Source organism: Chlorocebus sabaeus, chromosome X, assembly GCF_047675955.1.
Source record: "Chlorocebus sabaeus isolate Y175 chromosome X, mChlSab1.0.hap1, whole genome shotgun sequence".
NCBI classification, from domain to species: Eukaryota; Metazoa; Chordata; class Mammalia; order Primates; family Cercopithecidae; genus Chlorocebus; species Chlorocebus sabaeus.
The window spans coordinates 126619453-126644945 of NC_132933.1; the positions used below are offsets into that span (position 1 = coordinate 126619453).

The 25493-nt window shown below is 42.2% G+C and overlaps 1 protein-coding gene across 1 annotated transcript; it reads right to left on the minus strand.

The window, feature by feature from the left end:
- Nucleotides 1–3546: 3546 nt before the first annotated feature.
- On the minus strand, nucleotides 3547–4269 carry MAGEB5 (MAGE family member B5). The gene has a single exon (XM_037986618.2). The coding sequence runs from the start codon at nucleotides 4267–4269 to the stop codon at nucleotides 3547–3549; it is 723 nt and encodes a 240-aa protein (XP_037842546.2).
- Nucleotides 4270–25493: the final 21224 nt, after the last annotated feature.

Sequence of the window (25493 nt, forward strand, 5' to 3'; positions counted from 1 at the left end):
TTGAAAAATCTTGAGCAGAATAGGTCTGTGTCCAAGTGGAGTGATGTGAAATGGGGAAGCTGAAGAACAAGGCAGAGGGCCTGGGATAGGGAGGTGGCTGTCAGAAAACACACACTAATCTAATTCTCTTCATCACTAAGACTTAATCTTTCACAGTCACTGGCAAATGTTAGGTGTTTAATAAATGGCATTTATTTATGATTATTTATGATTATTTATGATTATCTTCTTATCTGAGATTTTTTAAAAATCCAGCATATGTCAGAGAAAATGCAATGCTCTCCAACAACACCAAATCAGCCAAAAATTTGCTGTAGCAAGTAAAATTCAATTTTCCCCATTAGGGCATCCGTTATTTAATTTGGATGTTGGGGGTTCTTCCCCATCTGGATACAATTCAGATCTTCTAGAATTTTGTTAAGGACTAACTCCTTCAATGCATCCCAGCTACCCTTCCATCCAAATCACCTATATTTTCATTCATTTCTTCCCCACCAAAATCTAGCCTTCCCTTAGAACCTGCCAAGTTACACTCAGGATAATCTAATTAGAATGTCTTTTTCTAGTAGGAACTAGTTCTTTCTTCCAGTTCTAGGTAAAAAGAAAAAAAATAAAAAGCCACACAGTGACTTTTGTGCATCTCACTCTTATTTTGGGGAAACTCCCTGGAGACAATTTGCATAGAATATGTAGCTTGTGCATTGCGTTCTACTGTACTAAGAGCAAAGGTATCTCCCACTCCTGCCTATTATGAAATGAATTTTGCCCCCAACCTCAAATTCACGTGCTCAAGTCCTAACCCCCAGTACCTCAGAATGTGACTATATTTGGAGATAAGGTCTTTAAATAGGTGATTAGTTAAAATGAGGCCATTAGAGTACTTTTATAAAATCTGACTGGTGTCCTGAAAAGAAGAGTTTAGGACATGCTAGAAAACACCAGGGATGCATACACACAAAAGGACAGCAATGTAAAGAGGCTGCAAGAGGGAAGCCTTCTGAAAGCTGAGAGAGGCCTCAGAGGAAACCAACCTTGCTGGCACTGTGATCTTGGACTTACAGCCTCCAGAACTGTGAGAAAATAAACTTCTGTTGCATAAGCCACTAGTCTAAATCTAAATAATTCTTTCTGGATTATCTATGATCCCAAAGTAATTCATAAGAGCATGTTTTAGTGGTGTCCTATTTCTTGGTGAGGAAGGAATTTCCACATTATGGTTATGTGGTATTCAAACACATGATACTGGGCACTGTATAGATGAGGTCAACAGCAGTTCATTAATCACATACACTCACAGCCCAGGGTAGCAGTACACCACATACCACACAGGGTCACACAAGGGTTGCACTCAGGAACAGAGTGAATGAATAAGGTCTCTGGGAGGCAGGATTTGTAGATCAAGAGGGAGAGGTGACCTCTAGTTCTCATGGGAAGTTGTGATTGGCTTGTGTGAATAATTCTGAAGGCCGTCAGGGAAAGAAAACAAGATCTGTGCCTGGTTCTCTTAATAAAGATGGTTGTTTGGCTAAGGGACCTATTCTGCAAGTGCATAGTGTACAGAGGAATTTCCAGTTAGGCCATTTGAAAAATTGAAGGCAATATATTGTAGGAGATCAGTCAGGGTGATGGGAAAAATTGTAGAAAGATGCAAACCATCTTGGAAAGCCAGGGGTTTGCAAAGCTTTGAAAGAAAATTTGGCTGAAGGCAGCTGAGTTCTCTTAAGAGCTTAGGTTAGATAACAAGGGGATGAAAAGAAACTGATCTAGATAAGTTAGTTACTTAGGCCTCAGAACCTGGCCTTTAATTATCCATGCGCAGGACTGCTCTCTCCAGAGGGCCGACCATGTTAATTATCCACAAGTGTGTTGTCTCAAAACCTTTTCCATTAAATCTGTGCTGAATAAATACCCGCAGTACCAGCTTATCAGGGCCTCAGCTGCTGACTCTTTACAGCACCCTCCTTGGGGTCTGTGCGTGGCCACTCCCCTAGCCCACTCTTTCACCAGATGTCTGTGTCTGAGTGCCTTCTTTCATCCGTCATTTGGCCAGGGTCTGCGGGTCAGACCCCAGCAGATGGTGCCCTGCGAGAGGAATGCTGCAACAAATCATGAAGGAACCCTCCAAAATGAAGGTAAGGAGACTGTGCAGTCAGTAAGTCAGTAAATCGATAAGTCATCGGTGCCTGCTCAGGGTTTCCAAGTTTGAGGGAATTGTTCGGGCTAGGGTTTCATCATGGGACAACAGTTATCAGCTCAACAGAAACAGTATATAAAAGTATTGAAACAGCTGCTTAAAGCTAGTGGAGCCTCGGTTTCACAGGCTCAATTAAGGGACCTAATGCAAACTGTTGTATCTCATAACCCATGGTTCCCAGAAGAAGGTATGCTAGACGTAGAGCTCTGGGAACAAGTGGGGAGAAATCTTAAACAACATCATGTGTAAGGGCAACGGGTCCCAGTAACATCTTTAACATTATGGGCTTTAGTTAGGGCGGCTTTGGTCCCGTTATACACAGAAGAGCCTAAAAAGGGGAGGGAAGAGGAACCGTCACCTACGTTACTGCCTCCTTATCCCTTACCCCCACTATCACCAGGCCAAAATAACAAAGAGGAAACAGAGGTTTTTGCCTGAGCCCCACTTCCAATAGATAGGAAAAATGACAAGGGATACACTACAGCTATGGGACTCTGTCTTAGGCAAGCGGCATTAGAAGGGGAGCTCTTAGCCTGCCCGGCAGTATATAGTATTAGGCCTTAATTTTGGGGTTTACACTACAGTTCAGTTTTCCATTAAAGGGTTTTCTCTCTCAACTTTGAGATGCATCATCTGAGGGTTCTCACCTCTGCTTACTAGTTTCATAGCCTCATCTAGCACCCCCATGCAGCTAATTTAAAAGTTACAACACATTGACTTTCAGTTTCCCAAAACTCAAACTGCCTTGCCTCATGAAATTTATGCTTTACTGCTCTCAACTGGAATGCCCCCTTCTCATCCATCCTTTCTGCTTTCCTATAAGTCATAGAGGGTGACTCAACATTTACTTTATATGACTGCAGCTTTTAACCTCAAAGATTCTATGGGCAGAAGCTGGGCCTTTATCTGAGCAGCTCCAGTACTGTTACAGAGCCTTCCAAAAAGCAGATACTCAAATGATGTTTGGGGAATATAAGAGACAGTGAGCAAGAGATCTAACTTATTAAATTTAATTTGTCCTATATTGTTAAGCTAACCATATCAAGGCATAAATCATTTAATTTTACAAAACAAAAGACAAAGAAATGAAGAAAACCAAGATCATGTTTTATTATTTTTTTCTATTTCACTATCTCAATTATTTTACTGGGGGTTCTTTGGTATTTCCAAAAAAAAAAAAAAAAAATCCCTTTTGGTGATGTTATATTTGCTTGACTGGATGAAAAAGGCTTCAGACTTCAATAGGATTGAGAGAAGCTGCTGAACTTGGCCCTGAGAGAGTCTTGGCCACTGCAGTAGTGCCAGTCTCGGCTGCATCTCTGGCTTGGGCTCTCTTCCTCATCTTACAAATCTTACAAAGTCTCTTCATACTGTGATGAGAAGGCACCTGGAGCAATATCATTGACCTTGGCCAAATATTCCAGGACCCTTATCTTGCTGGTTTTGGTGTAGGCTTTCGGATCACAAAGGAATTTATAGCATGCAGGATAACTGCAGGGCACCCAGTGGTACTCCAGGTACTTTAGCCTCACGAAATCCTGAGTGATGAGCTTCCTGGGCTCTCCATAGATGCAGTGCTTCTTCCCATCATATATTTGCATCATATCCAGAAATTTCCAGATATCTTCCTCATTGGCACAGTTGCCTTTCAGGAAGACCACAACCAGGAGAGTCATGAGGAGACGAGTCTTGGGTAACCTTTTGCCAGCATGAATCCTCTCACTGTTGGGGAGTTTCAGCTTGCTGACAGGGTCATATAAGTAACAAGTTGGGTGGACTTCCTTCAAGTCAACTGCAAAGACAACCTCAATGTGCTCAGAAGCTCTTCTGAGAATCTCAGCAAACTGGTTTTGGTATCTTGGGTTGACAATCTTCAGCATATCTTCCTTCATAATACACTGTTTCATTTCGAACTTGTAGAGCAGGAACTGCTCCAACAAACCCACCTTTATATTTATGAAATTGCTGCATGAACTCTCAGTGAAGGGGGAGACCTCTAAGGAACATGGGTACTCCTCATCTCTACTGTTAGCCGCTTCATCAGATCCTGTGTTAAAAACGCCTGCAGAAGTCATGGTACTGGATTCGCAAGGCTCCTGAGAAGTGCCACTTGACTCAGCAGCAGATGAGCTCTGGGGAATATCCCCAAGAACAGGAGAGGAAGTGGGGAGGGGCTCATCTTCCACTTCTTCACTGACCTGAGCTCCACTCTGAACCTGAGAGTCATCTTGGATCTGGTAGTGTTTCTCACAAATGTGGAGCTTACTGTTCTGATCCTGAGACATGTTGACTCTGATAAAGGATAGCAGGCAGGAGAATGAGTAGGAGAACAGGTCAAGAGAGTCCACTGGAGGAGGAAGATTGAGAGGGTCTGTGCACCTTCAAAGTGGAAATTCTACCGTAGTTATAATAAAAACAACATTTGCAGTTTTCCATGAAGGAACTGCTCTAGGAACACACTGAGATTCTGTTATCCTGATCAATGTGCCCCCCTTGGGAAACCTTTGGAGGAAGTTAGACTGAACCATAGGCTTTAGCCTGGTAGCCCTGCCTCAGGCATACTAAGGTGACATAGTGGCTGCCAGTCTTCTAAGTTGAGGGGTCCTTTTACTTCACATTCAAGACAATCATGCCAACTGGTGGCAGGTCGTGAGAACCATTTCCTCTGAAGTTATATCACAAACCTCCCTGGTACCCATAAGAAGGATGTGAAGGGGATCCTCAGCTTATCACTGCTGTTTATGTGCCCACAGTGCTGACTGTTGAGTAGGTAATTTTCCATCCTGGCCTTTCTGGGATCCTTAGTCCACCCTTGGGGTCCTTACATTGGCATATAGGGCCTAGGAGCCCAACTTCCTTCATTTGAATGGTGACTACTGCACCTTCAGACTAAGGATCTCACCTCCCATAGACCTGACATAAAGAGATGGTAGAGAGCTTCAACTTCACAACCCTGCCCTGGCCTTTCAAGCACTGAAACCAGGGTAGGGCCAGATTCTTTTTTAACTCTTCTATTTAGTGGTAGATGATTCCTTTAGCACTTGCTTTGACCCCTGGTATGGTCTGGAACTTCTCCTTCCCTTGTCCTAAGGCCTATCCCGTTATACTAAAGAGAAAACGACCCTGAAACATGCCCTATGGGGAATGTGAGGGTCTTCTCATATGTTCTCATTTGTTCTTACCTGTCTTCTTTGTCCCAAGGCTGAGAGTAACAGATGAATTCTGTGGTGTTCCCACTCATAGTGTATGTGGTCCCCTCAGTTATTAGCATATTCACTGTGGCCTCTGGAGAAACCTGGAAATCTTCTAACTGCTGACCTTAATTCATAATCAGACCAACTTCCTTCCTTCCTTGTGGCATCATACGAGGAAGTATGTCATATCATGTCAACAATGCCCATGTATTTCAGGGCTGCCAGTAAGGGTGGGGCTCTGTGTGATTCTCTTAGTTCTGAGGGTAGAGGGTTTCCTAAGTCCTCACTAGGGACCATCACCTTGATTCATGGCAAGGCCTTGGACTCTTTTTGTTGACTTGAGGACCCTACCCTCAGACTAAGCCCTCATGTCTCTGAACTCTTTTTGCAGAAGTCAGCCTGACAGCCCTGCCCAAGGCCATCCAGAGTTGATGGCAGGGGGAGGTTCTGTGCCACCTCCCTATTATAGGATCTGTGGTCCCCTCAGTCATCACTCATGATTTTGCATTTGATTCCTGGCAGGGCATGGAACATCTCCCTCTACTGTCTAAGTCTCAAAACCTTAGAACAAGGTTCCCACTCCTTGAGGTCCCAGAATGAAAACAGGAAATGCTACCTGTCTGTGCCCTCCCAGGGATGACATCAAGATTCAGGTTCCTCGGGGCTATCTCTGTGGAGGGTAGAGGTCTGCCCTCAGTCCTCACTCAGGGTCCTCACCTTGACTCTTTGCAGGCCTTGAGTTTCTTCTTTCGACTTTAAGTCACTCATGTAGACTAAGGATCTTATGTTCCTGAGAACACTGAACAGTAAGTGAGAAGTAGCCTAACAGCCCTGCTTCAGTCTTCCAGGTCTAAGAGTAGACACAGTCTGATCTCTGTTACTCCATTTACTATGGGGGGTTTGTTTCTTCATTTCTCATTCATCAGTCTTCATCTTGGTTTCTAAACTTTCTATGAGAGGCTTCTGGAGAAATGCCATGTCATTCCAAACTCTTCATTAGTTTTCCCTCTGCAAACGTTGCAGAGAATAGGATGTGTCCTAAGGATGATGTGAGATGGGAAATCTGAAGCACAAAGCAGAAAGCCTTGGACAGGTGTGCTTTCAGAGAAAGAAAAAAAAAAAAAAAAAAGAAAACCATTGTTTATACATACCTTCCTGTCACTAGGCAGCCTTAGCTTCTTATGTAACTTCTGTTCAAATATATCCACTTGCTACAGCGAAGAGGCTGAGCCAAATGATTTTGTGAGTCCCTAGTCTTTTGAGGTTTCTGACATTGACTTTGCAGATAATGATATTGTCAACAAATATCTCTTTCTTTATTCACAACTTGGATTTATTTTGATATTTGTATTGCTTATTCCTTGGGCTGTGTATGCCAAAATAGTATTTGGGGTTTGAAGTCTTGCTTTGTATCTCCTGAGATATATTTTGAAGTAGTGAGTAGAAAATAAGTAACACAAGGTCTGCTTCAGGCTGGAAGAAGTGGGGCAGTTGTGGACTCTAGAGAAATTCAGAGGCAGGGTCTAGTCTAGTTCTGTTGCTTGCCAGTCTTGTGAACTTGAGAAAATTGCAAGCTTTTAACGTGCAAAGTCAATTCGATAAACGCCATCTTATAGTATTTAGGTGTGTATATGTGTGTGTGTGTGTGTGTATAAATATATAAATATATATATATATATATATATATATATTTCTATGTAAATCGCCTGACACAGTGTTAGGTAAACTTTGGATGTTTAATGAATGGTAATTATTACTAAACTTTTTTTGACCCAAAATGATGACAATCTTCCCTTACAGAATTTTATTTCCAGAATATATTAGAGATTACTCCAAATAACATAGAAATCCGCATCTGCTGAAATGCTGCCAAGCCAGTAAAACTGAGTAGTGTTTCCTCATTAAAGCATCTGTTATTTGGCTGTGGAGTTGTCGCCTTCAGCTGGAGGCAACTCAAAGTTCTTGTTTCGTGTTAGGGACCAAAAACTTCCCAGGTCACTTTTCCATCCAAACCGCCCCTATTTTCATTCACTTCATTACCACCAAAAACTAAACTCTCCCTTAGAGTTTGACAAATTACACTCAAAGTAACCTAATTCAAATGTCTTTTTAATGGAGCAGACTCTGGCTCTCCCAGTCTATGATAGGGGTGATGGTTCAGTGACTTCTTGGCATTTTATGTAAAGGAAGTATCACTCATGTTGCTCAGATACTCCCTGGACATCATGTGCTCAGAAGACACAGTTTGTGAACTGGGGCAACTGCACAGGTCTCTTTGCCTTCCTATCCCAGTTGGGGATTTCTTTCTGGTATACCTACAATGTCAAAATAACTTTTAAGACTTGCTTCCCTTTTCAGGGACAGCCTCTCAACTCTGAGAGGCACCATCTGTGGGCCTGGCCCATGCTCACGACTCCCACAGCCTCATCTAGCCCAACCTGCAGCTTCACTTAAATTAATTCCCATGGAGAGAATTGCAGTTTTCTAAGACTCTGAACTGCCTTCATCAGATAATTTACATTTGACTTCATTAATGTGAAATCTCTTCCTTATCCCCTCTTTTTACTTGTCATTTGTGCCTTAGATGATATCTCATCATCTTCCTTATATGTTAGTTGCTGCTTGACTCTAAAATTCTACAGGCAGAAGTTGGATCTCCTTTTGCTTACCATCACCAGTACTATCAGGGAACCTTTCAAACAGCAGGCACTCGATTACTGGTTGGGAAACAATAATTAAAAAATGATGAAAACAGTAAACAGTAAGTCTAATTTATTATTTTATTTTCTCATGCAGTTTCAGTAAGCAAAGCAAATACAGGTTTATATAATTTAATATTACAAGCAATGAGCAAAAAGACTAGCAAACACCACAAACGAATTACTCTACTTTTGTTTCACTATTCTGCGATCTCAACTATTTTGCTGTGGGGTTCTTTCACATTTCCGTGAAAATCCCTATTCCAATGCCACGTTACCTTATTCTGTGCTAAAAATAAAATGTTTAAGATCTTTCAATTTGTCTTAAAATGACAAAACTTTTAGTCTTAAACCTGACAAACAGAAATAAATGTGTGATCTATGACATTAAGAAACTTAGACTGTGAAACAATTTAAATCTTCACTTAAAAGAAAGAATATTTTTAAAGTAATAATGAAAGCAAAAGATAAATCTGCGAGTTACTCATGTATAACAGGACAAAGGAAAGATACACATCTTGTTCCCTCCAGCCTCTACTATACTGCACTACTTAAATGGCTCCGCTACTCTCTTCTAACATAAAGTGAAACTTCTACTTCAGACCTCCCTAGAAGTGGGAGGATCTGTAGAAAGTGACCCCATAAAGTGTCCTGGCCAAGGGAACAGTGCCAGCTCTGCGTGCAGCTCTCAGGCTCATTGCTCTCTCTACCTCATCTGTCAAAGCCTCTTCATACAGATTTGGAAGGGAAATGGGGAGAGTGTCATTGATCTTAGCCAAAACTTCCAGGACTCTCACCTTGGTGGTTTCAGCATGGGCTCGTGGACCCCACAGGAACTCGTAGTACAGAGGATCACTGTTGTGCGCCTGCCAGTACTCCAGGTACTCTTCTCGCACTACATCTTCTGTGACAAACTTCCGGGGCTCCCTGAAGATTAAGTGCCTCCTCCCAGCATAGATCCCCACCACATTCAGGAAATCCCAGACCTCCTCTTCAGTGGCATGTTTGCCTTTCATGAAGATCACACCCAGGAGCTACATCAGGAGACCCGTCTTCGGCAGCCCCTTATCACCACTCAGACTTCCTTCACTGGAGAGGTCCAGGTTGCTGAAAAGGAGTGTAGGAGTCACCACCGCATTCCATTTCTTTCAATTCAACACCAAAGACCACCTCCAAGAGCTCAGAGGTTCTCCTGAGGATCTCAGGGAAGTGGGGCTTGTACTTTCTGCTGATAAGCTTCAGCAAATTGGCCTTCACAATGGACTCTTTCTTCTCCAGCAGGAATTGCACCAACATGCTCAACTTCCTGTCCAGAGAATCTCAGTATGTGCTCTGAATGAAGGCTGCTTCCTGGGAAGTACTTGCACTTTTCTCATCTTGACCCTTGGCAGCTACATCAGATCTTGAGCATGAAGCACCTGCATCAGGAGAGTCAGTGGGTGAAGCTCCCTGAGACTGTTGCAGAACGGAGGCATTAGGAGACCTGCGGTGAGTACCCCGACAAACAAGGGAAGAGGAAGAGTGAGACTCGTCTTTCTTCTCTGCAGTGGCCTAACACCCTAGACCCTTGAGATCCTGGGGCTGACCATGGGTCTCTCGGCATTTCTCACGGGCATGGAGCTTACTCTTCTGACCCCAAGTCATGATGGCTGTGGCCCATGACAGCAGGTAGGACTGTGGGCAGGAAAGCTGGCAAGGTTGGCACCTGAATGGGAGAGAGTGACATCACGTCAACACCTTCAGTGGAGAGCAACCATCTTGGCTTTAACCAGGGCCCCTTCTGCATATTTCTGTGAAACAACTGCTCTAGGAACCCACAGGACTCCTGTTCTCCTGGTCAGTTTGTCTCCTTGGAGTGGAGGAAGTTAGAGTGAGTATTGGACTACAGCATGACAGCCCATTTTGGGGCTTACTGAGGTGATAGCAGGGGCTCACAGTGGGGGCACCTTTGACAGGGGTTGGATCCTCTCTGTTTACATTCATGAGCATCATAAAAATTGTTGACAAGACACAGAGCCCCACTCCCCTCTGCTGTTCTGAAATTGACACTAGGAATTTTCACAACACTAGCGAGGAGGAAATAAGGAAGCACTTCTGCCCAACACTTCACTCTGGGGACATGCAGACTGCCTAGGGCTGACAACAGCGAAGATACCTGAGTGCTCTTGCTGTTGCAGTGAGAACAGTCCCCACGATAATCAGACTCTGCACCCAGACTCTTCCCACAACCTGGAAACCACCCTCACTGACCTGCTGCCATCTCCTTACAACCAGGGCCCTACCTCTCTGACTCATGGGGTCAAAGTGAGACTGCACCTCAGTCTCTAGAGACCTGCCTGGACCCCCAGGCTGATATCAGGGGCAGAGTTCAGTGTTACCTCGTTCTGGGAAATGGAGTCCCCTCAATCTTAAGGAGAGTTCTCTTCTTAACTATGTAGTGCCTGAGATTTCTCTCTCTACTGACCTTAGTCCACCAGCCTTGGACCAAGGCCTTCATGTTTTTCAACCCAATGGAAAAAGTGAATGGACTTTGAGCCTAACAGTCATGCTTGGGGACTCCTCAGGGACCAGCTCAGGGGTGGGCTGGGGCAGGCCTATGTGGAGGACACAGACCTGGTTGATTTTGCCACATGCTGAATGTAGAACCCCAAGGCTTTGAGCAAACATGGGCAATAGCCAGGGAATGGTTACACAGGCCTTGGGTGAGATTAGTGCTGTGCTGGCTTCAGGTCTGACCCAGTGCAGCCATAGTGGTGGTGGCCACAGGGGTGCTTGTGTCACTCAACCCCCAGCTTTAGGTGGCTCAGAATGGAGAGAGAGAGAATGGAGAGAGAGGCTCAGAATGGAGAGAGAGACTGTGTATGTCTGAGAAAGTAAGGGAAGAGGACAAGAGTCTCTGCCTGGTAATTGAGAGATTCCTCTTGGACTGTGTCCAAGACCATCAAGGCGATACCTCTACAAGTCTGCAAGAATCACAAAGTTGGACTTGGGATGCTCCATAAAGTAGAAACAGTTTATAAGGAGACATTACAACTGATACTGCAGAAATTCAAAGGATCATTAATGGCTACTATAAGCAACTATATGCCAATATATTACAAAATCTAGGAGAAATGGACAAATTTCTAGATACATACAACCTACCAAGTTTGATCCTGGAAGAAATTCAAAACCTGAACAGACGAATAACAAGTAATGAGATTGAAGACACAATAAAAAGTTTAGCTGCATGCGGTCCTTCATATAAAGAATCCAGTCATGTCAAGGAGCATATGTTTTAGATATAGAGATGTTCTTCGACTTATGATACTTTTTGGAATGTAGTCCCATCATGAGTCAAAAATATTATCAATTGAAAATGCATTTAATACCACTTACAATGGGGTTACATCCTGATAAACCCGCTATAAAATTTAAAAAAATCATAAGTTGAACCTCATAAGTTGGAGACAATCTGTAAATATAATTTCTGCTTTTAAAATATAATTTGAAACTTTTTCTGGAGGGAGTCTTTCAAGTTGGTTGAATAGACATAGTTTATACTTAACTTTTAATGTCTTCCCCTAGTTATAAAAACAGCAAGTAAACCAGAGGCTGAATAGAGTCAGGCAAGAGGTTGACCAATATTAAAAAACAGCAACAAGAGCAACAATAAAAACCTAGAGGATGTGTATTCATTATTAGTATTGTGATGGTTAATTTTACATGTCAACTTGCCTGAGCCATGGAGTGCCCAAATATTTACTCAAACATATTACTCTGGGTGTTTCTGCAGGGCTATTTTTGGATGAGATTAACATTTGAATCAGTAGACTGGGTAAAGCATATTGCCTTCCCCAATGTGTATGGGCCTCAGTCAATCAGTTGAAGGCCTGAATGACAAAATCAGTAACTTTTCCTTGAATAAGAGAAAATTTCTCCCTCATTACTTTATTCAAGCTGGGTCATCAGTTGTTTCCTGACTTCACACTTGAACTAAACCATAAGTTCTTCCTGGGTCTTGAGCCTGTAAGCCACTGGACTGGAACTACATCATTGGCACTCCTGGGTCTCCACCATGTTGACTCATCCTGCGTATCTTGAACTTTTCATTAGAGTCCATATCAAGTGAGCCTATCTATGTCTATGTCTATTGATATATCTATATCTATGTCACCTATATCTATGTCATCTCTATCATCTGTTTTCCAAATGTATGTATTTATCTATCTATATATATTTATCTTAATAAATTTTGCCTGCTATAACAGAATACCATAGATGGTGTGATTTAAAACAATGGACAATTGTTTCCTACAGTTTTGGAGGCTGGGAAGTACAAAATAGAGGCACTGGCAGATTTGGTTTCTGGTGAAGGCATCCATCCTTGTTCATAGATGACCATCTTCTCACTGTCTCCTCACGAGAAAGAAGGGACAAAGGAGCTCTCTGGGATTGCTTTTATAAGAGCACCAATTCCAATCATGAAGGTTCTGCCCTCATGACCTAATCACCTTCAAATACCCAACCACCAAATAGAATATCTGTCTATCCATCTCTCTCTCTCTCTCTCTCTCTCTCTCTCTCCCTCCTATTGGTTCTGTTTTTCTAGAGAATTCTTACTAATAGAGGTATCTATATCATATTTTGAATATTTATAGCATTTTATAATCAAAGTCTATATGTTTCATCTCTTTTGGAAAATCTTGAAAGCTTAAATAATTAATCACAAATTTACATGATCAGAAAAGGAACATTGTTGATATTCCTTTATAACAGTTATTGTGATTGCTCACCAAAAATCAGGTGAGCAATCACAATACCTGGTTTTAAATTCCTATCACTGAAAGGGGCATTGAGGAAGGCAGAAGAGAGAGTCCTGAAACACTGTTACCCCTCACCCAGCCTCTTTCACCCCTCATACTTCCCCACAGTAGCCATGCAGTGCAGAGAGAGAATCTGTGTACTGTCGGGAGAGAACACAGTGACTGGAGGATTTTACATTGAATTTGGTGCTGCCCTGTCACAGTGAAGTATAAACTGCTGTTTATACTCTCCTACTTATATGTTAATCCTTCTACATAAATATATAGGTATACACACAAACATACATACATATTACATATATGTAGGTATGAGTGTGTGTGGCCCACAATCTCTGTACTCAAGTTTTTATTCTAATGTTCTTCCACTGTTGATTAGCTTGCAGTTTGGGGACATTTACATGCCATAATAATTTAGGTTTTAAATTTGGGTTATACTACGTATGCTTCTGGAAAAGAAGAATAAAAGGGAATAGATTTAACTATATACCTAAAACAACTTTAAAAAACAGACAAAAATGACAACATATCTATGTCAATTTTTAATATATTGGACATCCGGCAACAAAAGACAGTGATTCCTGTGAGACTGAAAAGAAGGTGAGCCTATAATTTCCCCAGCTTGCTGCCTTGAGCCTGCAGTTCAGGGAGGGGTAGCTCAGTTGAAACCTGGCCACCTGTTGTTGAGATGAAGCTGACAGTGAGAGGAGGATCCGATGTCTAGAGTTCCTAGCACAAAGTATCTGAGAGGAGAGAGTTTCAGAGAGAGAGAATTCCAGCCTACCTAGGGGGTTCCTGTTCTCACCAACCAATGTAAAAATCATGTCATGCCCAGAACATGAGAGGGACAGACCAAAGAGAGACAGAGAGAGAGTGTGTGTGTACTCAGATACTCAGAAGGGCTTAATCTCTGTAGCGATGTGAGATTAGTCCTAGATTTATGAAGCTCTGGTCACACCTAAGAAACTTTAAAAGCAAGAATTACCAGGACCATAGCATTTTGAACAAACTTAACTGAGTCATAGAACAAAGTATAAGAATACGAATCTATTACAAAAATAAATATCCAGCACACTTATGCTGTACAAATGTGAGCGAGGCCAAATTCACAATACTTGGCATACAATCTAATTGCCAGACATGCAAAGAAACAGGAGAATATGTCCACTAGGGAGAATACATACATCAAAACATCATATTGTATCCCATAAATATACACAATTATTATCTGTCAATAAAAAATAGATTTTAAAAATCAATGGATTAAAATTCATCGAGAAATGACATAGATAACAAGAGCAGACAATGGCATTAAAAGTTAATGTATCTTCAATAAATGGTTGTGGGTAAACTGGATATCTATGCAAAGGAATGAAACTAGAACACTATCTCTCATCATATACAAAAGTAAAATTTAAGCGGATGAAAGACTTAAATCTAAGACCTCTCACTATGAAACTACTACAGGTAAACATGGGGAAAACTCTCCAGGACATTGGTCTGGGCACAAATTTCTTGCATAATACCCCATTAGCACAGGCAAGCAAAGCCAACAAAAAAAAAAAAAAAAAGGAAAAATAGGATCACATCAAGTTGAAAAGCTTCTGCACAGAAAACGAAATATTTAAAAGTGAAGAGACAATCCACAGAATTGGAGAAAATATACTCAAACTACCCATCTGACAAGCAAATCATGAACAGAATATATAAGGAGCTCAAATATCTCTGTAGGAAAAAATCTAATAATCCCATTACAAATGGGCAAAAGATTTGAACAGACATTTCTCAAAGGAAGACAGGCTAATTGCAAGCAGACATATGAGAAGGTGCTCAGCATCTCTGATCAACAGAGAAACGCAAATCAAAACTAGAATGAGATATCATCTCACCGCAGTTAAAATGGCTTATATATAAAAGACAGGTATTAAATGCTGGCGAGGATGTGGGGAAAAGGAAGGCTCGTACACTCTTGGTAGCAATGTAAATTAGTACAACCACCATGGAGAACCGTTTGGAGTTTCCTCACAAATACTAAAAATTAAGCTACCATATGATCCAGCAATCCCACTGCTGGGTATATACCTAAAAGAAAGGAAATCAATATATTCAAGATGTGTCTGAACTCCTACGTTTGTGGCAGCACTGTTTACGATAGCTAAGACTAGGAAGCAACCTAAGTTTCCATCAACAGATAAATGGACAAAGAAAATGTGTTACATATACACAGCGGAGTACTATTCAGACATTAAGAAAGAGATCCTGTCATTTGCAACCACATGGATGGAACTGGAGATCATTATGTTAAGCGAAATAAAGCAGGCACAGAAAGAGAAACATGGCAAGTTCTCATGTATTTGTGGGATCTAAAAATTAAAACAGGCCAGGTGCAGTGGCTCAAGGCTGTAATCCTGGGACTTGGGGATGCCAAAATGGGTGGATCACCTGAGGTCAGGAGTTCAAAACCAGCCTGGTGAACATGGTGAAACTGTGTGTCCACTAAAAATACAAAAAATTAGCCAGGCGTGGTGGTACACGCCTGTAATTCCAGCTACTTGGGAGGCTGAGGTAGGAGAATCGCTTGAACCTGGGAGACGGAGGTTGCAGTGAGCCAAGATTGTGCCACTGCACTCCAACCTGGGCGAGAGTAAGACTCTGTCTCAAAAAATAAAATCAAAAATAAATAAAAATGAAAACAATTGAACTTATGGAGATAGAGAGTAGAAGCATGATTACCACGGACAGGGAAGGGGAGTGAGAGGAAGGTTGGGATGCTTAACGGGTACAAAAAATAGATAAAAATAATGAATAAGCCATATTTGCTAGCGCAGCAAGGCGACTATGGTCAATAGTACCTTAACTGTACATTTAAGAATGATTAAAAGAGTATAACTGGATTGTTTATAACAATCAGACGTTAAGAAAGAATGAGATTCTGTCATTTGCAACCACATGGATGGAACTGGAGATCATTATGTTAAGTGAAATAAAGCAGGCACAGAAAGAGAAACATGGCATGTTCTCACTTATTTGTGGGATCTAAAAATGAAAACAGGCTTGGTGCGGTGACTGATGCCTGTAATCCCGGCACTTTGGCAGGTCGAGGTGGGAGGATCACCTGAGGTCAGGAGTTCAGGACCAGTCTGGCTAACATGGTGAAATCCTGTCTGTATTAAAAATACAAAAAATTAGCCAGGTGTGGTGGCACGCATCTGTAGTCCCAGCTACTTGGGAAGTCAAAGCTACAGTCAGCCATGATCAAGCCACTGCAATCCAGCCTAGGTAACAGAGGGACCCCATTTCCATGATAAAGAGCCCACTGGAACCTACTCCTGAAATAACAGCATTTATCCACTCATGAGAGCAAAAACCTCGTGGCCTAGTTACTTCCCCCTAAGCCCCATCTCCCAACACTGTTGCACTGGGGATTAAGTTTCCAACATATGATTTTTGAGGAACACATTAAAACCATATTAGTCAGGAATGAACCTCATAATGCAGGATCCTCTGAGCCCTGCTTATTATGATTAATACAATGAAGTATGAAGTGACTGATGCTTGAGATTCTTTGAAAGTAGCTAGGCAAATAGGTTATTTATTTACCTTCTTTTTAAACTGGGTGAGGTGCTTGAGGCTAAGCAAGGGGTTATACTCTAGTTTCTCATATTTGCTTGAAGGACTCTTCGGAAAACTTTAACTTAATATGCTTTATTAACCTTTTGTGCACAAAGAAGTCACTTTCTCTCTATCCAATCCTTCTCCCATAGGCCTTTGGATCACCTTAAATGAAAATCTTACACAGAGTACAGAATCTTATGCATGTACGATATCTCTTTCCCCTTTTTGCACAGCAGGTCTTTTGGTATATCTGTCTTGTTTTCCTCCCCAGCAGATACCCTTCTTCATGGCTCTTTAAGGAACTAGAGACCGTTGGCCTATGAAATTCTAAGGTGAGCCCTCAAAAATCAATGTTGGGGATAATTACTCAGTGCCAACAGAAATTCTGGTAAAAGAGAAACCTCGTGGTATTTGGGATGTTGGGAATTTTGAGTGAAGCTGACCTGACAGCTTCAGGTTTTCCAGGACTCAGGAAAATAACAATAAACTGAGAATATATTTCTGGAGGACATGCCAAGACATATACCTTCAGACAAATGAGTTTTCCTTTGTGCAGCTGGGGAAGTGAAGCTGACTTTGGATATTGGTAAGGAGTGAGGATAGAAGTAGGCATAAGTCTGAGGTTCTAAACCTAAGAGGCTGAGCAAGACATTTGGGAAAAATGCTTAGTCTAATTTCTTTAAAGTAGTCTTCAGCTACTCCTACCTGGTGCTGAAAGCTGCCTTGTTGATATATCCTTTTAAAATTTTCAGGCCAGGCTCAGTGGCTTATACCTGTAATCTCATTACTTTGGTAGGCTGAGGTGGGAGGATTGTTTGAGACCAGAAGTTCAAGACCAGACTGCGCAACAAAGACCACACCTCTACAGAAAATAAAAAATAAAAATTAGGTGGTCATGGTGGCATCCACGTGTAGTCCTAGCTACTCGAAAGGTCAAGGCAGGAGGGTTACATGAGCCTAGGAGTCGGACACTGCAGTGAGCCATAATCCTGTCACAGTGCTCCAGCCTGGGCCACAGAGTGAGACCCTGTTTCTAAAACAAACACATAAATAAATAAAAATTATAAAAATTTCATCATGATGTCCTGAGATTGCTCTGGAAGTTAAGAATAATTTCAAAAGTAGAAATCTAGCTGGGCAGTGTGGCTTATGCCTGTAATCCCAGCACATTGGTAGGTGGAGCTGGGAGGATCTCTTGAGCCCAGGGGTTCAAGACCAGCCTGGGGAACATGGCAAAACCCCGTCTCTATTAAAAATATTAAAAAACATTATCTAGGCATGGTGGAATGCACCTGTAGTCCCAGCTACTTGGGAGGCTGAGGTGGGAGGATCACCTGAGTCCAGGAAATTGAAGCTGCAGTGAGCCATAATCAAGTCACTGCACTCCAGGCTAGGTGACAGAAGAGAGACCCTGTCTCAAACAACAGCAATAATAAAGTAAAAATCCACAGATATACAGTTGGTTCACCTCCCAAACCAAGCACTTCTTAAAGGTCCCTCAGACCTGTGTGGAAGACTGTCCCACCCTGAAAGAGGGCTATCACATAAATCTATTCCTTCCTGGTTTCTTCATGTCCCACTAGATTTCTGCAGTCCCAATCACCCAGCCCTGTTATGTAAAACAGGAAGCCAGATTAATTGTTGTCTTTGTGTGAATTGGCATTTCAGGGTGAACTTTCAGGAGCGTTGGAAAGTAAAAGAAAGGCTCTATCCACTAGGAAATTACCTTCCCCCACAATTTATATGTTGAAAACATGACAAATCTTGGCAGTGATAGACATCCTGTAGGCTCTGAATGCACCTTTCCCCTCTGCCCTGTGCTAAAACATTAAATTAGAAGTCCTATGGCACCATGATTCCATTGGGTAAGAGGAACAGTACTGAGGTGGAGGAAGCCACCTGAAGCAAGCAGGACCCACTCTACATCAGGAAGGGGATGTGCCTTGGATCAGATGCCCTTTGGGAGTAGAGGACCTCTGCTCTATTCTCAGAAACTGCTAGGAATCCTGTTGGAATTCTGGGCCAGCCAAGCCTCTGGTAGCTTAAAGCCAGATAGAAAGGCAGTAGGTATGATTGTCCTGGGTCTTAGCCAGTCTGTGTTTCCTTTGTCCCCACCAGTCTTTAGAATTTTCTGTTGTCTGGATGAGTTCCTGCAGGGAGGAGGACAGAAAATCAGTCTTTTTGCTCTGGGAAGTCAGCCAGAGATTTCTGGCAAGATAATCCTTAAAATCAACACTTCTCAGTCTCTCCCCTTTGCCTTTCCAGAGTCTTCTTACATAGTTACTGTTGCACTTGATACTGTAACATCTTCCATGACTCTTACTGGCACTTTCTTGACAACCCTGGTGGCATCCCACCTATTAAAAGTTATGCTGCTTCCAAAGGAATTTGAGCTTTTAAATTAAATCTATAACCTTATAGATCCTGTAAATAGGGGGATCACAAAGATAATATCTTGTGTCATGGCAGATACTTTATAAAGTATGGTTTCCTAAATCATACTACTATCTTAGAAGTCATGCACTTCCCAGATTATTATGATCTTCAAAATGCTTTGTAAGATGGGGTGAGGGGAGTAGAAATGTTATATATATGTGTAATATATATAATATTTATGTACACACACACACACACACACACACACAGAGTATACATTTTTCTAAACTTTCTTGTGAATTCCTTCCGGAGCTTCCTGTTTGAGTCATGATAGAAAAGGAACTCAAGTTCTGTGTGTAGGAAACTTGAGCTTTCTGCCTGCTGGTATTCTGGAAATTGCCTTATGTATTCACAAGCTCTAGGAGTTTTGAGGAGAACAAGCAAGAGGCACTTTATCCAGTCCCACTCATCTAAAAAAACCTATATTTTTAATGTTTAAAAAATGAGGCTTTATGGACCCCACACATTATTGTATGTGTTTTTTATAATTTGTAATTGTAAAAACGTTAAAATACACAGTTGGAAAATCAAAAGAGCAATTGGAAATCAAGTTAGCTGCAATAAAACAAGATGACTTTTGCATGTACAAAGATACTGCATGTAGACTGTGAAAATAGCAAATAAAGCTTTGATGTAAGTTAAAAATATTTTTTAACTGATAAATAAATACACAAGAGAGCATTTTTTCCTATATATTTATTGGCCACTTGTATGTCTTCTTTTGAGAAGTGTCTGTTTAGGTCCTTTGCCCATTTTTTATTGGAGTTGTTTGTTTTGTGCTTGTTGATTTCTTTGAATTCCTTTTAGATCCTGGATATTAGACATTTGTCGGATGCATAGTTTGCAAATATTTTCCCTCATTCTTTAGGTTGTCTCTTTGTTCTGTTGATAGTTTCCTTGGCTGTGCAGAAGGTCTTTATTTTAATTAGGCCCCACTTGTTTATGTTTGGTTTCGTTTTGTTTTTTTGGTCTATTTTTGGTATTTTGTCTATTTTTTATTTTTGTCTATTTTTTGTTTTTGTCTATTTGTTGTTGTTGTTATTTTTGTTACAATTGCTTATGGTGTCTTCATCATGAAATGTTTGCCGGGGACTATGTCCAGAATGGTATTTCCTAGATTTTCTTCAAGGGTTTTGTAGTTTTAGGTTTTACATTTAAGCCTTTAATCCATCTTGAATTGAGTTTTGTATATGGTGTAAGGAAGGAGTTCAGTTTCACTCTTCTACATATGGCCAGCCAGTAATCCCAGCACCATTTATTGAATAAGGAGTCCTTTACCCATTGCTTGTTATTGTACAATTTGCAGAAGATCAGATGGTTGTAGGTGTGCGGCTTGATTTCTGGGCTCCTTAACCTGTTCCACTGGTCTACATGTCTGTTTTGCTACCAGCAACTTGCTGTTTTGGTTACTGTAGCCTTGTAGTATAATTTGAAGTCACGTAGTGGGAGAACTCTGGCTTTGTTCCTTTTGCTTAGAGTTGCTTTGGCTATTTGGGCCCTTTTCTGGTTTCATATGAATGTTGGATAGTTTTTTCTACTTCTGTGAAAACTGTTGTTGGTATATCATTGAATTGGTGAACTGGTTTGGGCAGTATGGCCATTTTAACAATATCAATTCTTCCTGCCTATGAATATGGAATGTTTTTCCATTTGTTTGTGTTGTCTCTGATTCCTTTGAGCAGTGTTTTATAATTCTCACTGCAGTGATCATTCCCCTCCCTGGCTAGATGTATAGCTAGGTGTTTTATTATTTTTGTGGCTATTGCAAATGGGATTACATTTTTGATTTCACTCTCAGCTTGGACATTATTGATATATAGAAGTGCTACTGATTTCTCTACATTAACTTTGTATCCTAAAACTTGACTAAAGTTGTTTATCTGATCTAAGAGCCTTTGGAAGAGATTATGGGGTTTTCTAGGTATAGTATCATGTCATCTGCAAAGAGAGGTAGTTTGACTTCCTCTCTTCCTATTCGGTTGCCTTTTTCTTTCTTTCTTTTTTCCTGATTGCTCTGGCTAGGACTTCCAGAACAATATTGAATAGGACTGGCAAGAGTGGGCATCCTCGTCTTGTTCCAGTTCTCAGGGGAATGCTTTTAGCTTTTGCCCATTCAGTATGATGTTGACTGTGGGTTTGTCATAGATGGCTCTTATTATTTTGAGATATCTTCCTTTAATGCCTAGTCTGATGAGAGCTTTTACCATGAAGGGATGTGGAATATTATCAGCATCTTTTTTCGTATCTATTAAGATGATCATGTAGTTTTTGCTTTTACTTCTGGTTATGTGATGAATCACATTTATTGATTTGTATATGTTCAACATCACCAATCATTCGAGAAATGCTAATCATGACCACAATGAGATACCATCTGATGCCGGTTAGAATGAATGACTGTGATTTAAAAGTGAAAAAAATAAATGTTGGTGAGGATGTGGTGAAAAGATAACACTTATACACTGCTAGTAGGCATGTAAATTAGTTCAGCCACTGTGAAGAGGAGTTTGGACATTTCTCAAAGAACTTAAAACAGAATTTGCCATTTCATCCAACAATCCCATTACTGGGTATACACCCAAAGAAATATAAACCATTCTACCATAAAGAGATATGCACGCATATGTATATCACAGCACTATTCACAATAGCCAAGATGAATTCACCTAGCTGCTCATCAGCAGTGAGTGGGATAAAAAAAAAAAAAATGTGGTACATCTACATCACAGAATCCTACACAACCATAAAAAAGAAAAAAAGCATGCCTTTTGCAACAACATAGATGCAGCAGAAGGCCATTATCCTAAGCAAATTAACACAGGAACAGGAAACCAAATACCACACGTTCTCACTCACATGTGGAAGCTAAATATCGAGCATACAAAGACACAAGGAATGGAACGCTGGATTCTACTTGAGGGTGGAGGGTAGGAGGAGGATGAGGATCAAAAACTACTTGTTGGGTACTATACTTACTACTTGGGTGATGAAATAATTTGTACACCAAACCCCAGCAAGTTGCAATTTACCCATGTAAAAATTCTGCACTTGCACCCCCTGAACCTAAAATAAAAGTTGGAAGAAAAAAAATAAATAAAGCAATATTTGAAAACAAAGCAAAAAAAATCAAGTTATTCACATAGAACAGAAACACAAAGAAGATATAAACTTTATTTCTTCCAGTCCTGCTTAGGTCCTCTACTAAGTTGAACATTAACTGCATTATTTTTCAAAAGGGTAAAGAATCTCCCTCAACCTTCACTTGACATGGGAGAAACTGCTGTTTGTAGCCCCAGAATGTGCACTGGTCATGGCATTAGCCTCAGTCCTGGCTGCAGCTATACCTCAGGCTCTCTCTTCCTCATGTCTCAGTGCCTTGTATAAAGGGATGGGAAGACACTTCAGGATGGTATCATTGACTTTGGCCAAAAGTCACCAGTTTTTCCTCTTGCTGGTTTCAGCATGGGCACTTGGATTCCACAGGAATTCATAGTGTAGGGCACTTCTGTTGGACACCTGCTGGTACTCTAGGTTCTTTCCTGTACCAAACTTTTTTCTGGACTCTTCATATATGAAATCATTCTCCCAGCATAGACCCAAATCTTACTCAGAAATGTTTGGATCTCCTCTTCTGTGGTGCGGTTACCTTTCGTGAAGCTTATACCCAGGAGCATCATCAAGATACCACTTTTAGGCAATGCATTATCACCACTCAGACTCCTATTGCTGGGGACACCCAGTTCACTGAAAAGAGCATTGACATCACTGCTGTGGTCAACTTCTTCAATTCAAGGCCAAAGAGCAGCTCCATGTACTCAGAGATTCTCCTGAGGATCTCAGGGAAATGGTCCTTGCACTTTTTGTTAACAATGTTCAGCAATGCTGCTTTTGTCATGGGATCTTTAATTTTACATTTCTCCAGCAGAAATTCTATTACCAAACTTCCCTTCCAGAATAGAAGGTCTCTGTGTGAGCTCCAGTGGAGGCTCTTGCTGGAGAGGTGCTTGGTTTTTCCTCATTTTGGCTCTTGGCATGTTCATCAGATCTTGTGCATGAAACATCTACAGAAGCAGTGATGATGCAGGGGGCTCTCCGAGATTCCTGGAGAATGCCAGTAGAAAGAGAGCTCTGAAGAGCACTCCCCAAAACAGGAGAAAAAGAGGAGAGGGACTCTTCCTCTCCTGCAGTGACGTGAGCACCCTGGTAGCATTTCTCATGAGTGTGGAACTTCCTCTTCTGACCCCAAGGCATGACTATGGGCAGGGACAGCAGACAGAAGTGTGACTAGGGTCACAGGTGAGACGGGCACCTGGTGGAAGGAGAATGAAATGGTGTGAGCACCGTCAGCAGGGAGAGACCACCTTGGCTTTAACCAAGGCTGCCAATGCAGGTTTCTCTGAGATCCCTGCTCTAGGAATCTACTGGGCAATTGTTCTCCCATCAATTTGTCCCCTGAGAACCCAGTAAAGCAACTTAGAGTGAATCATAGGCTGCAGCTTGGCAACCCAGCTTGGGGTCTACTAGAGTGGCAGCAGAGACTAATTGTGGAGCTCCCTGTGTTCTGAGGTTGGGGAGTACATTCAGGTGATATTCCACATCATTATGCTAACTGTTGACAGGGCCTGGTACCTCTTTCCTGTTCTGCTCAGAGGTTGACACTTGGAAGCCCCTGGAACCCACATAAAGCGAGAGAGTGCCTCAGCCCACCACCCCTGTCAAGGATGACAACTTTGAGGGATCTGTTCTGTCTTGGGATCACTGGACCCTCAGTCCTTATTCAGAGTTCTCATATTGGCTCCACGTTGGCTCCGTGTAGGGCCTGGGACCCCCTCTTCTGCTCTATCATGGCTTCACTTTCTTATTAAGGAGATCACCTCCCTTACACCCAATATAAAACAATGTGGAAGCCTCTCCCTGACAGTCCTGCTATGGGTTTTCAAATGCTGAAAGCCAGGGTGGGTGCTGGACATTATGTTGCCCCTTCTGTTGGGGGAAGGAATACGATCACCTTAGTCTTCACCAAGGGTCCTCAATCTGACTCCTAGAAGGACCTGCAGCTCCTCTGTTCTTTGATCTGAAGGCATCTCCTCACAGCAAGGCCCAGAAATCTCTGAGACCTAGTAGAGGGAAGGGAGGGCAGCCTTATTGGGCCATACCTGCCTGTAGTCTCCTGAGGCAGAAAGCTGTGGCAGGCATTTTCGGCCTCATGAGGATTGGCCTCACCAGCCCTCGCTCAGATTCTTCATTTTGACTCATGACAGTGCCCACAGTTTCTCCCTTTCGTGGCCTGTCACCATCTCCCTCAGAATAAGGGCCTCATTTCTGTGTCACCCTGAGGAGGAATTGAGGGGTGCCCCTGCTCTGCCTGACATTTATCCCTGAGTCTCCCGGGACTAACAGTAGGGGAGAGATTATGTGCTGCCTCCATTGTTACAGGTTTCATGTTCTGCTCCGTCCTCATGGTCCTCACCCTGACTCCTGGCTCAACCTGGTAATGTTCTCTATGATGAGAAGGCCAACCTCAGACCAAGTTCCTCACCACCTGGAGTCCCCAGATGTGGAAGTCAAAGTGATCTCACGGGAGCTATTAGGGGATTTTGAGAACTAATAGCAAGAGAAAGACTCCATGGGACTCCTCTGTTCAAGGGTTTGCAACTCCTTGAGTCCTCACTCAGCCAGGATCTCAGACTCCTCCCTCTAGTGATGCGAGTCCTACAGGGCGAGGAGAGAGTGGCTGACATATCCGGTTATTTGTGTCTGGGGATTTCCAGGGCTGAAAGGGGCAGGGCTATGTGGGTTCCTTTCTCTTCTAGGTTGGTTCCTTCCCTAAGTCCTTGCTCAGAGTCCTCACAATGAACATTCCCAAGACCTAGAGGCCTGTCTGCTCATATACAGATTTAAAGTCCCTAATACTATCAAATGGTCACCTACGGCTGACAGTACCTGAGGGATTCTGCGTTGTCTGTACTGTTAGGATTTGAGTAGTTCCTTCCATCCTCGTGGTCCTCGACTTGACTGTTTGCATGACCTGGAATTTATCCCTGTGGTAACCTCAGGCTGACCCCTTAGAGGAGGTGCCTTACCTCCTTGAGATGCCATAAAAGGAAATGAGTGGGACTCATCATCTCAGAATTTCCTGGTTTGCCAGGGAGAGACACCAATGGCAGGGCTTCGTGTGGCTCCACCTGTTCTGGGAGGAGTACCATCAACCCTGTTTAGGGTCAGCAGTGTGACTCCTATTAAACATCCTCTGCTGAATAGGGTTGTTCCCATTAGAATAAGGCTCTCAGTTCCTTGAGACCACTCCCAGAGGAACTGAGGGGGCACTTCAGTCTGAGAGTTCTACCCTCGTCCTCCTAGGGCTGACAATAGGGACAGGACACTGCATTCCCTCTGTTCTTGGGTGAGTGGTCTCCTCTATCCTCCCTCAGCATCTTTACCTTGACTGCTACCTAATGAAATCTGAAACTCCACTCTCCACTGACTCAAGGCTGCACTCCTCTGACCAAGGCCATATCTTCCTGGAATCTCCCAATTGGAAGTTAGGAACAGC

Coding starts and splice junctions, on each gene's coding strand:
- MAGEB5 (XM_037986618.2), bottom strand. CDS start 4,269: ATGACTTCTGCAGGCGTTTTTAACACAGGATCTGATGAAGCGGCTAAC.